Genomic DNA, 11,945 nt, shown 5'->3' with positions numbered 1-11,945 from the left:
GGGGGGGGGCGGGGCTGCGCCTCAGGGGTGGTTCGGAAATGGCGGCTGCCGCCTCACGGGGGCCGTGTGGGGGTTCTTCTCGCTGCAGTACAGTTCAGACCCACAAAGTGCCAAAAAAATAAAAAATAAAAAAATCACACACACCAAAAAACACAAAAAGTAATGTATTTTCAAATTAGTGTGACGTGTTGGCGTTATTTACTTGTCTGGTCTTGCATTCAGGGCTTGATCTATGTGGAGGGGAGCATTTAATGCCGTGCAGGGTTGTTTGGTTGTGTGACTGACAACGGAACTTTAAAAGTTCGAACTGTTTGTATAGAGTACGCTATCCCCAAGGGAAATGTAGAAAACTGCCTCTTGCTTCTCAGGTTTAAAGTTTTCCTGTAAAAGGTGTAAGCATCTGTTAAGGTGTATGAAAAGGCGTAATCAGCTGTTTGAGTACAATTCTTACGTATACACGAACATTTTCCTCTCCAGTTTCCAGCTTCTGGTTCCCAGGGGCTCCTTGCCTGCACCTGGGTTAAGGAGAGCAGGGCACGGGGCTTCTGTGTGATTTGGGGGGGTGTTAAGCAGCCCCTGGCTCTGCGGGAGCTGGTGGCACTGAGAGGGCTCTGCCTGCCCCCCAGGTGTGGGATTTGCTCTTTGTTGGTGTGGAGCAATCCCCTGTGGGGCTGTGCCTGGACAGGGCTGTGCTGGGGCTTGGGTCCTGCTTCCCCATGCCCCAAATATTAGGGTATTCGGGCACAGGGCGGCTGCCTGGGTCTCCCTGTGGGGATGGATCCTTTTCCTGCTTAGCTGGGGAAAAGGAAAGCAGTGGGGGAGGAAAGCAGTGGGGGATCTCTGCGGCTTCCTGAGGGGGGAAGCGGAGGCACCGGGCTCAGCAGTGCAGGATGTGGGGGAACGGCTCGGAGCTGTACCAGGGCAGCCTCAGCCTGAGCAACCAGCAGCAATTCCTCATGGTGAGGGCGGCCGGGTGCTGCTGGCTGCCATCAGCCCCCGCCTCATTAACAGACGGAGCCCTCATTAAAACGCTTTAACTGCCTGGCCCCAAAGCGCTCAGCTGAGGGTCCCCTTGGGGCTGTTTGGTTGCAAAGAGGACCCTTGGGGGGGCAAGAGGAGGTTCAGTCCCAGGGGGGAGAAGCAGCCACAGGCCTGCATGGTGGCGAGGCTGGGTGCCACGGACTACACGTCCCGGCAGCCCCGCGGCCGGTGGCGGTTCCGCCGCCGCCACCTGACCCTCACATGATCGTAGCGGGAGGCTGCGGGGCCGGCGATGGGGCACCGCGACCGCATGTTCAAGGTGCTGGTGGTGGGGGACGCCACGGTGGGGAAGACGTCGCTGGTGCAGCGCTACGCCAACGACAGCTTCAACCGGCACTACAAATCCACCGTGGGAGGTGAGCCCCGGGGGGGCTCGCAGACAGGAGCCGGCACCCTGGGGTCGGGGGCTGAGGCAGCAGAGGATGGGGAGAGCCCCGCAGCCTCCCTGCGGGCTCCCCACAGCCTCCTGCTTGGTCTAACCTGGAGATTTGGCCTCTGGAAAGTGCAATGGGGCCCTCACGGAACGTGTCCTGGGTTTGGCTCCGGGCCCCGGGCCGCAGGGAGGATGCTGAGGGGCTGGGATGTGTTCAGAGAGCAGCGAGAGAAGCTGCTGGGAAAGGGGAGCGGGGAGTGGGGCTGGGGGACTGGGGGTATTTGGGCTGGAGGCTGAGGGCAGAGCATGTCACTCCTACAGCTGCCTGCAGGGAGGCTGCAGCGACAGGGCAGGCTCTTTTCTCAGCTGACAGGAGATAGGATGCGAGGTAACAGCGTCAGGTTGTGCCAGGGGAGGTTTAGTGTGGGTGTCAGAAGAATTTCCTTGCAGAAAGGCACTGGGACGGGCTGCCCAGGGTGCTGGTGGCATCCCCACCCCAGAGGGTGTTTCAGGGGTGCGTGGATGTGGCACCAAGGGATGTGGCTTAATGGTGGACCCGGTACCGTCAGGTGCTGGTTGGACTTGAGGCTTTTTAAGGCTCTTTTCCAACCTAAAAGATGCTGCGACCATCGCGTTTGTTTCTGTTCAGCATCCCTTGCTGGTAGGCTGTAGTGGGAAGCTCGCCCCTCTCCTTCCAGAAATGGAAACCCTGCAAGGACTTGTGACACAAAATCTGCCCCTCCGTAGTCACTGCGTTTTGCAGCAGAGATCCAAAATACTGCATTTTGCAGCAGGTCCCAGCCACAGCTCCTGCTGTGCTCCCGCTGCCTGCAGCGACCTGTGGCACCCCACGGTCTGTCCGTACGGGCTCGGGGTTCCCATCCTGCCTGCCCTGGGAGCAGCCACCCCAAACAGCCAGCCTGCGATTGCTGCCTCGGCTCCTCAGCACCTTGTTTCAGCTTATTGAGCCCCGTGAAGTCACTGCTCTGAGGGGGAGCACCTTGAAAGATGATGTGGGAAACACCAGCTCTGTAACAAGGAGGCTGGGAACGGGACTGAGTTGTTCTTTGTTTAACGTCAGTGTAAATGAGGAACCTCCAAGGAGCAGGTGCTGGGGCTTTACCCCGTGAACCTCTCCGAGGACCCAGAATAGCAGGGGCTGTTTAAAATGTATTCATTAATCCAGAGGGGATTAATTAGTCAGAAGTTGAAAACGCCAGAGAGCCGCAGCCCAGAGGGGCAGCAAAGTGCAGAGCGCTTGGGGTTGTGCCTGCGCTCCCAGCAGTAAGCTGCAGGAGTTTTTATTCCTGCTTTTTTATTTTTTTAATGAGGTCCGCGCTTCAAAACATTCCAGGCCTGCTGAGCATGGACAACAGTATTGCTGGGCAGTTTCCTCCTGCAGTGAAAACCCGGTGCATCAGAATCTGAGCAAAGTGCAGTGGTTTCCCTTTTTGCTCCCTGTGTTTAAGGATGAGCTGCAGGTTGTGGTGAGCAGCACACGGGAAGGAAACGCCAGGCTCCACGTACCTACCAGCAGCTGAATGGTTTAGGCAGTGCAGAAAAAACAGACAACTGCCACAAATCCAGCATTTCACTGGCATTTTTCTGAGTTTCCTGTAGGATTATGAATTTTAAAAGAGGGCAAGGCGCATGGTTAGCTCTGATTCTTTCACTTCAAACTCCTGCTGGTGCGGGTGCTGGTCCAGTGCGAGCTGCCACAACTGGGACAGTGCCACTGGGAGGTGGCAAGAGGCTGTGGAGGAACAAGCCCCGCAGTACAGAATGCCCCTAATGAGCTTTCCTTTCTTTTTGGGGGTTCTCCAGTGGATTTTGCTCTGAAGGTGGTCCAGTGGTCAGAGTCGGAGACAGTGCGACTTCAGCTCTGGGACATTGCAGGTACGTCACGCGAACCACGAAGCTGTTCAGGAGTCAATTTAAAGCTCTTGAGTGCTTGGCTTTTTTATTTATTGTTATTATTATTATTTTCCCCCAGTAGGAGTCTGCTGCAAACATAAATCCTAAAAGCCCGTGGATTCAAGGGACAGGACTGTGCTGGTTTGCAGTGCTGTCTCTAGTTTGCAGCAGTAGTTTTAATATTTAACTAAAAACTCATCTGCAAAGAACACAGCAGCACAGAGGATAAATTCTATCAAGCTTTTCTTTGCAATTGCAAAGGCACAGCGGATGAATGGGGGGAGAGCTGATCTGTAACCAAGTGCATAACCTCCCAGCTCCGAATCTGGTGTGCAAATTCTGATTTGTGGCGTGGCAGCCGGGCCCGATTCCCATGTCTCAGCATGTGTAACCCCACTGAAGTCACTCTGGTTTCGCTGCCAGGACTAGAGGGGCCCGAGCAGTCGCTCCCTGGCTGCTCAGTGACCTGTGCAAGCAGGACTGGGGGTTTCCTTGGGAACAGGCATCCCCCCCGGAGCAGCAGAGCCCAGCGAGCAGCAGTCATGGAAACAGGACGCCGTGCTGAGCCGGGGTGGCTGGCCTGGATCAGCAGTGGGGCATCTTTGGGGGGCCTTTGTGGTGGGCCAGCCGTGCAGCCCACTCAGCCGTCCTCAGCTGCCCTAGAACCAGAGGGCAAAGGCCAGGTCGGTGCCATAGTAGCTCGAAAATGGCACCTCTGGATGCAGGGCGGCGAGGAAAACAGGGCTGTGCATGCCTGCGTTTTCGCCGTTCAGGCGTGCGCATCAGGAATCTCTAAAAAGAAAACAGGAAGGAGAAGTTTGCTGCAAGAGGATTGCAGCAAGAAACTGATTTCCATTTAGTCCCCAAAAGGCGTTTAAGATTTGGAAGGCAGAGCGGCTGCCCTCGTCCAGGGGCTGCGCATCCATGGGATGTGAAATTTAATGTAAGTTGTTACACTGGGAGTTGGGCAGAACATTTCTGGGACACCTGAGTGGCTGGGTCGGGGTTAGGAACTCCCAGTTTGTCCCAGTTCCCTGCACTGCTGAGGCACCGAGGCAGGATGCATCTCAGTGCCTGTATCCTCGTTATGTACTGGAGGTAGACAATGTCAGCTGAGGAAATGCAGTACCCTCATGGGGAAGTAATTTCCATGAATAAATCTAAAAAAGGTAACTTTTGGGGGGATTTTTCTTTTCCTTTTGATCCTGAAGGGCAGGAACGCTTCACGTCAATGACGCGGCTGTACTACAGGGAGGCATCCGCCTGCATCATCATGTTCGATGTCACCAACGTCAGCACCTTCAGCAACAGCCAGAAGTGGAAGCAGGACCTGGACAGCAAACTGACGCTGCCAGACGGGAGCCCCGTGCCCTGCCTGCTGCTGGCTAACAAAGTGAGCAGCTCGAGACACGCTCTGTGTGTGTACACGTGTACCTGGGCTTTCCCAGCTGTAGGAGATGTCTCCACTGCTAAGCCTTGCCCTGTGCTGTACCACAGCCTGTGGGCTTTTTAATCCTTTCTTTAACGTCTTTGGAATTTTCTTTCTCTACCTAGGAGAGTGGTAGGACCTAAGGCTGGATGGCACTTAGGAGGTGTTAGCACCTGCTTTGTCCTAGGATGCTTCTTTTTGGAGCTAGAGATCAGTACCTTGGGCACTGAAAGCTTTTCTTCTGCTTTCTTGGTCTTTAACTTGCCTGGGGAATTTTTGCAGGAGGAACTTGAGCTGCCACAGGGATGGCTACATTTCCTTTGGGTGCAGTGTCAGGTTTCGCCGTGCAGAATGGGTGCTGTCTGTCAGTGATTTATTTCTCGTTCATTTAAAAAGTACCTTTCTGTTCCTTGCGTGCCAGCGTTGGCTCAGCAGCCATTCCCAGATTCAGTTTGAGACTTGCCTGCTTTGAGAGAGTCTAAAATTGGAGACGAATCAAAAACATGCGAGGTGGGTGGGAGAATGGCTTTTCTTCTCCACTTCTTCACAAGCAATGAACTGCGATAGCAATTTTACAGTAACGTTTGTGCCTGCATGAAGCCGTGTGACTGCACGGGCTGCACTCCCACCAACACGAGCTCCCATGGGACAGGTTTCCTCACTCTCTTTGTGCTGCCCACTGACATCCATGGGATTGCCTCGGTGGCACCACAGCACTAAAATCCCCTTGGTGCTGCTAGGCCTGGCAGATTTTGGACGAGTGACAGTGCTTTCTTGTCCTGTTCTGGAGGAACCTCCATTCCATGCGTGCTTGGCTGAGGTGTGGCAGCATCTGAGATGAGATAAATGTACTGCTGCTTGCAACATCCCATTAAGAACCTTGCCCTAGGAACGCTCAGATTGTGATCTCGGAGATGCGCGGGGCTGAGCCCTCCTGCTGCCTCCACACAGGCACTGCTGGGGTGAGGGGAGAGGTTCCCCTCCCAGCTTAAAAATTAAAAGGCTGAAACTTAAAATGTCTGACTCTCCTTTTGCAGTGTGACCTTTCCCCGTGGGCAGTGACAAGAGAAGAAGTGGATCGCTTCAGCAAAGAAAACGGCTTTTCTGGCTGGGTGGAGACGTCTGTCAAGGAAAACAAGAACATTAATGAGTCCATGAGGTAGGCACAATGCCTCGTGGAGCATCTCAAGAGTTAATTCCCTCTCTCAGACACCGCCATCTGAGGTGAGGGGAGATGCTGTCAGGCAGTAACAAATGGCAGCAATAACGTGCAAGTAAATCTCCTGAAGGGAAACTGAATTCTAAAAGGTCAGAAGTTCTTCTGTCCCTGGTTAAGCTCCGGCATGCTTTTGGGAACAGAAATGCTTTAATCAGTACCAGGGATGGGTTTTTCCCATATGCTGCCTTCTTCCAGGAGGATGGGGCTCCTGGTGCAAATATATTAGAAATTCTTTTGTGATGCACTAATCCGAGAGAGGATTTCGCTTGTTCTGAAAGGTGAGAGGCAGCAGCGCTGGGCATTCGCACCGTACCTTGGGTAGGTAACTGGTTGCAGTGTCCCAGTCCTCAGGCCTCAGTTATGGTCACTGCAGCCTCCTGGTGTTGCCAGGAAATAGCAGTGGAGCTGCTGTCAGTGCGGATCAGGCTCCTTAACCTTACTCTTCAGTCCTTCAAGTTCTGGAATTGTGTGTTCTCCTAGGAGGAGTTATTTCTCTTTATTTTATTCTATTTTTTTTTTTTTTGTATTGCCTCAAAGCTGTGTGGCCCAATGCTGCTTGTATAAGAAAATAACCAAAGTCACGTGTGTTTGTCTTCTAGAGTCCTGATTGAAAAGATGATGTCTTCGTCCACCCGTGATGGAAGTTCCTCTGCTTCTGGGAGCGGGGATTACATTAACATAAAGGAGGCATCCCCACCAGGCTGGGCTTGCTGTTAGGTGCACTGACTACACCATCTGCTTGGGTCTAACAGCAATGTCCTTTTATTCTTTTTTTGTATTTTTTATTTTATGTTTTCAAAGCAGCTCTCACTTTTTTTTTTTTTTTTTTTACATGATAGTGAACTGTCTTCTCCTTAGTGCATATTCATGCTCGGTAAAGCATTGCTGCAGTGACTGGGAGTGAGAAGTGGAAGAAGGCTGAGAACAGGATTCCTCTTTCTTCTCGTGCAGCAGCGACTGGAAGCTCTGCTGCTAGTCATGTAGCACAGCCTGTGTTCGAGCACATGGCTTGGATTAATACTTTTTACATTTCGAGCACTTATCTTCATCTTCTCACATGTGATGACCTGTCCCGGGCAGGATGAAGGATGTGGAAAGTCTATTTTTAATATCGCTGCACCTTTTGTTCCCCACAGCCCGCACCCACCATGCACAGTGGCACCACTCCAAAGCCTCACAGTGCCCTTTATGTCATGCGCACGATGCTCACGCGGTCTCTCTGTGCCCGTGGATCCCCAGTGTGGGATCGCAGCAAACTCCTTACTTCGTGCTGCGGAACCACGTACCTGTGCCGGCACGTCGCGGAGAGACCAACGCACCCCAGCCTTGTCACCAACTGTCCTTAAGATGTGAAGCCAGATGTGGGTTATGACTGTGTCCCACTTTACCAGCTGTGTAAAAATAACCGGTGTGCGAATCGAGGATTCATGCAGCACGGCCCTTGCTCACGTGTACACCGACCGGGGGGCGTAGAGCACAGACCCCGACTTTGTGCCAAGAATTGCCCGGTTGCCTTCTGTTCGTTCATTCTCCCTCACCCTCTGTCCTGCACAATCCTACGTATTCTGTTCTGCTGCCACTTTATTAGGGCACTGAGAGCTGAATGAGGAATAGGTTGTAAACTCCTTTGTATGACAGAACAACAGTTCTTTTCACTTTTAGAACACCCTGTATCCTACAATCTCGAATAGCTTTGCAATTGCTGATGAATTGCCTTCCCACAATTATTCTGTAGCGATGAGTGAGTTTGGTAGCAGGGATGGTGCTGGAAACACAGCTCTCTGAAAGCCCACCTGCTGGTTTTAGTGGTCCAAAGGGGAAGCGAAGGAGAAGACTTTGCAGGGCAAAAGGAAATGAAGAGACCCGCTCCCTACTTGCCTTTTGATGCCTGCTTTTCCTAGCACGTCCCCCAGGTATTCGCTGTTGTTGAGAATGGTTCTTGCCAACAACAACAACAACAAAAATGGGTAAAAGCACTCTAGATAGTTATCTTAGAGGAGTTATTAGGAACCTCAGTCTGCAAGGCTGTTGTTACGTAGCATTGTATGCACTTTATGTAAGCGTGCTATGCCACAGAATTGTCTTGCCTGGGTTTTGGGTTAGGATTTAAACAAGTGCTCTTCAATAATGTTTTCCCTTCCCTAGCAGTTTAAATAAGCAGAGTGCTGAGAGAGGAAAATATTGGAAGACTTTCCCTTCAGAGCGTAATTTGAAAACGGTTTGTCCTGATTCACACTAATTTAGGACTGATTTTCTTTGGCAAGGTATTCCTGTCCGTCTTTTCTTACTCTATACAATCTATGGAGGGAGAGGACAGTAAGAACAGGAACAGATTACCTTCACTAGGCACAAAAGAATGCTGAGTTTTTGTTATCTGGACTTGAGAAGGACAGGTAAACAGTAAGGGCTATGAAATTTAGGCCTAATGTTGTGTTCTGACTATTTTATTAAAAGCTAAAGTAGCTGGGATAGGATTCTGTTGTGCAAAAATTGACAAATTCAGCTTTATAAGCACTTAAACTTACATTTTCCTGTGCCACTGGATTCACTGTAGAAATATATGAAATGTGTAGAACTGGTTAGCAACAAAATTGAACTCTAGTTGAATTCTACTGCCTAAACATGGGAGGGAAAAGAAAAAAAAAAAGGATTTTTTAAATTATCCTATCAGTATTTTTAGTCCTCTATGAAATACGGAGGAAAGGGTCTAATTTTAAAAAAGATACGTCATGAAGCTGTTAATATTCGTGTGTTATTTATTGATTTCTCTATGTGCACCTCAAAGTGTTTGAGCAAAGAGGTCAAGTGTTGGAGCTGCCTTAACAGACACTTAACAGAAATTGAGACAGAGTGGAAGTCTCTGCCCAGGACCAACCAACCACTCAAGTCAGTAAAAGCTTGCAAATGAACAGGAATTTTATAACATGGGTTAAAATGCCTTATTTATACCTTTTGTATACCAGGTTGTTACATACCAGTTTCTCTTTAGTATCTGGAGCTCTTAATTTTTCAGAAGTGCCTCTCAGAAACAAGCAAAAAGCCAAAGGAAGAGCTTTTATGATTTTCTTTTATTATACATAATTTCTGCTGGGCCCAGAGGTTTCCGGTACCAGTGTATGCCTTGGAGGTTTGTTTGTTTTTTTCCCACACTGCTTGTTAACATCTTAATAGACACAGCAGACAAGTAAGTGTAGAAAACTAAGCCTGCACAACAGAAACAGTCGTTACTCGAGATCGCTACAAAAACCCAGACAGGAAAACGATTTTACTGTGCAGATGTGTTTTTTTTTTTTTCAGTTTGCTCTGTGGCACATAAGGTACTTAAAAAGAAACGACAAACCAACCCTTGATTTAGTCTCGTAAAACAAACTGATTCAAAAGCCCCACCTAAACATGTTTTTTTTTTTGCTGCGTTAATTTGTGAAGAATGCTTACCTGTGAAATTGGTTCTGCCCAGCTTGTGCTGGTTGAAATAACACATTTTTAAAACAACTGAAAAGTCAGCTTGAGAGAAGCTCATTTTTGGAGAGATATTTTAAACAAAGTTAAACCTGATTCATAAAAACTTGATCTTTCAATATGATGCAGAAAAGCGTACTCTTTATAGTCTGTTAGGAACAACCTGTTTTTAAAATGACGTTTGATTTTTCCTTTCTGCAGTGCCTTCTTTGACTGTGTGCTCTTTATGAGACTCTGGACCAACTGTACCTATTTCATTCCCTTCCACATGTTGTTTCTCATTTCTGTAACTAATTTGCAGTCATGAGACTCAAAAACATTAGTTTAGCTTTGTATTTAATATGTTGATGACAGCAATCCATGGGTCAACAGAGCCAGGAATTTTTACTGTAATAGAATTTGAAATCATGAGGGGAGACTACAGTTCAGAAACAAGTTGGCAATAATGAAATCGAGCTTTTTTTTTAAACAATTCGCAGTTATGCACAAGTATTTTAGAGACAGGGTTCTGGTTACTGTAAAGTTGCAGTGTTATCGTGTTTATATAAAGAGAATAAACTGCTGGGAGGTTTTCTCCATATCAATCAGTAACTAATGCACTGTTGCAGAAGTTTGAAATAAAACAAGTTTGACATTGCTCATGTAGTAGTTGTTGTTTTCCTAAGAAATGGGTTCAGGAGTCCAACACAAAAACAATATTGCTGTCAATAACAGGAGATGGATAAAGCATACAATGTGAACTGCTCTGTGCTGCCAGCAAAACAAATTAGATCCTTTTCACTGAAACATCTTTCTGTCCTGATTATTGTAGTCTGATTGACCCACAAGTGGGACATAAGTATGCAAAACTTTTGCATCTGCAAGTCAATCATAGTGGCTTTTAATCCAATATATCCAGCTAAGAGGAGAAAGAAAAGAATTCCTTGATGTGGCTGTCTGTTAATACGCCTTCCTCCTTATGGCTCATTAATTCACACAGTGCATTTTGAGGCTGGCTATGCAGGCAGGCAGTTGCTCTGAATGCCTCTCTTTCTTTCCTGATCAGCTTGATTTTCATGAGTATTGACTTGCACGAAGGACAGGGCACATCTGAATTGATCAGAAAAATGGCACTAATTCCAAAGGGGACAAATTAAGCTCGGGCAAGGCATTAAATGAACTCAAATTACTCCTAGGATTAGGTACAAGCTGACCATATTTCTAGTATCACACCAGTCTTCTCAGATAACCCCAGATCTAATAAAATGTTTTAACGTGCTGTTTGTAGTGAAACTGAGGAGTAAGTCTCTGTGAACACTGAAGTGCAAAAGCAAGTTGCTGTTCCCAAAGCTGCCATGTTCAGGGGCAGTGGAGTTATGTTTTATTTTGCCATGGCAAAAAGCAGCTCTTATTAATAGTAATGAGTAATTACGGATTTCTAGGGGATTAGAAGTGTGAGGAACCCCAAACCTTCCATGGACTTTCTTGTATTTTATGTAAGTTGTGCATGTTTGTTGGATCTGCTGATGGGCACGGGCAAACGTGGTGCTGCAAACGCCATCAACGCCGCTAATGAAATCCGCGCTTGCTGAAAACAAGAAAAATAACTTCACACTTCGGCACACTCCCAAAGTGGCAAGGCGACGTCGGGGCGAAGCCCAGCAGCCTCCCCGCACCCCCCTGCCTCACACACGGCCTGGGAACTGCCTCAGGCCCTGAGGGGAGGCGATTTTGTGTCCCGCTGCCCCGGGGCAGGAGGTGCCCGTGGCAGCCTGGCGGTGAGCATCCCTCCCTCCATCCCTCCCTCCCTCCCTCGGGCAGGCTGCCATGACAAAGGGGCCGCCGCCTTGCTCTAACCTCGCTGCCTAAGCTGCGCCCGGCCCCGCATCGCCTCAGGGGCGGCGTGAGGCGAGGGGCGGGGGGGGTGCTCGGGGCCGGGCCCTGAGGGGATTTCGGGCTCCGTGGGCCCGTTTGTGAGGCGATGAGGGGGCTCGGGGCCGGTCCCTGAGGTGAAGGGGGGGCCTCGGAGCCGGTCCTGAGGCGAGGGGGGGTTCCAGGGCCCGGCCCCGTGGCGCTGAGGGGCGGCGCGGCGCCTCCCCGCGTTTTCCCTCCAAAACCACCCCCCCCTCCCCTCCCCGCGCGGCGAATCTGCCGATCGCACCCCGCCACGAAAAAAAAAAATAAATTAAATATATCTATAAATATATATAAATAAAATTAAATTAAATTAAAATCGGGACGGGTACCCGCGGCGGAGGAGAGGCGGGGCGGTGAGGAGGAGGAGCGGCGGAAACGCGAGGAGGCGGAGCGGCGGAGCCGGTGTCGAATCTGCCGGCGTCCCGCCGCGCGGCTCACAGCAGCTTGAGCGTGTGGGGCGTCCTCGCCCCCCCTCCCCGCCGCGACCGGAGGGGCGGGGCCTCCGGGCCGTGATGGTTCGAACTGACCAATAGCGAGCGGCGGGGCCGCGCGGGCGGCCAATGAGCGGCGGAGGAGGCGGTGCCAGCGGGGTAGGCTGAGCCGCCTCCCTCCCC

General features: G+C 50.2%; 1 protein-coding gene and 1 long non-coding RNA gene across 2 annotated transcripts; one reads left to right on the top strand and one right to left on the bottom strand.

Moving 5' to 3' along the window:
* Positions 1–1,224: 1,224 nt before the first annotated feature.
* Positions 1,225–10,072, top strand: RAB29 (RAB29, member RAS oncogene family). Its single transcript, XM_027444683.3, has 5 exons — positions 1,225–1,397; positions 3,239–3,310; positions 4,540–4,721; positions 5,795–5,916; positions 6,576–10,072. The coding sequence occupies exons 1-5, from the start codon at positions 1,274–1,276 to the stop codon at positions 6,691–6,693; spliced, it is 618 nt and encodes a 205-aa protein (XP_027300484.1). The 5' UTR covers positions 1,225–1,273; the 3' UTR covers positions 6,694–10,072.
* LOC113839897 (uncharacterized) lies at positions 9,337–11,829 on the bottom strand. The gene is made up of 2 exons (XR_003492552.3): positions 11,661–11,829; positions 9,337–11,002 (listed from the first exon to the last, which is right to left on the bottom strand). It is a non-coding gene; the product is annotated as an uncharacterized lncRNA (long non-coding RNA).
* Positions 11,830–11,945: the final 116 nt, after the last annotated feature.

The sequence above is a fragment of the Anas platyrhynchos genome, chromosome 27, assembly GCF_047663525.1.
Source record: "Anas platyrhynchos isolate ZD024472 breed Pekin duck chromosome 27, IASCAAS_PekinDuck_T2T, whole genome shotgun sequence".
Classification (NCBI taxonomy): domain Eukaryota; kingdom Metazoa; phylum Chordata; class Aves; order Anseriformes; family Anatidae; genus Anas; species Anas platyrhynchos.
Note: the sequence above shows the minus strand (reverse complement) of the source record. Positions and strands in the feature narration are given on the sequence as shown.

Excerpts from the sequence above, each read along its gene's own strand:
- RAB29 (XM_027444683.3), top strand. The coding sequence starts at position 1,274 with ATGGGGCACCGCGACCGCATGTTCAAGGTGCTGGTGGTGGGGGACGCC. Across the intron at positions 3,311-4,539 it reads TCAGCTCTGGGACATTGCAG|GGCAGGAACGCTTCACGTCA; the intron begins GTACGTCACGCG and ends TTGATCCTGAAG. Across the intron at positions 4,722-5,794 it reads GCCTGCTGCTGGCTAACAAA|TGTGACCTTTCCCCGTGGGC; the intron begins GTGAGCAGCTCG and ends CTCCTTTTGCAG.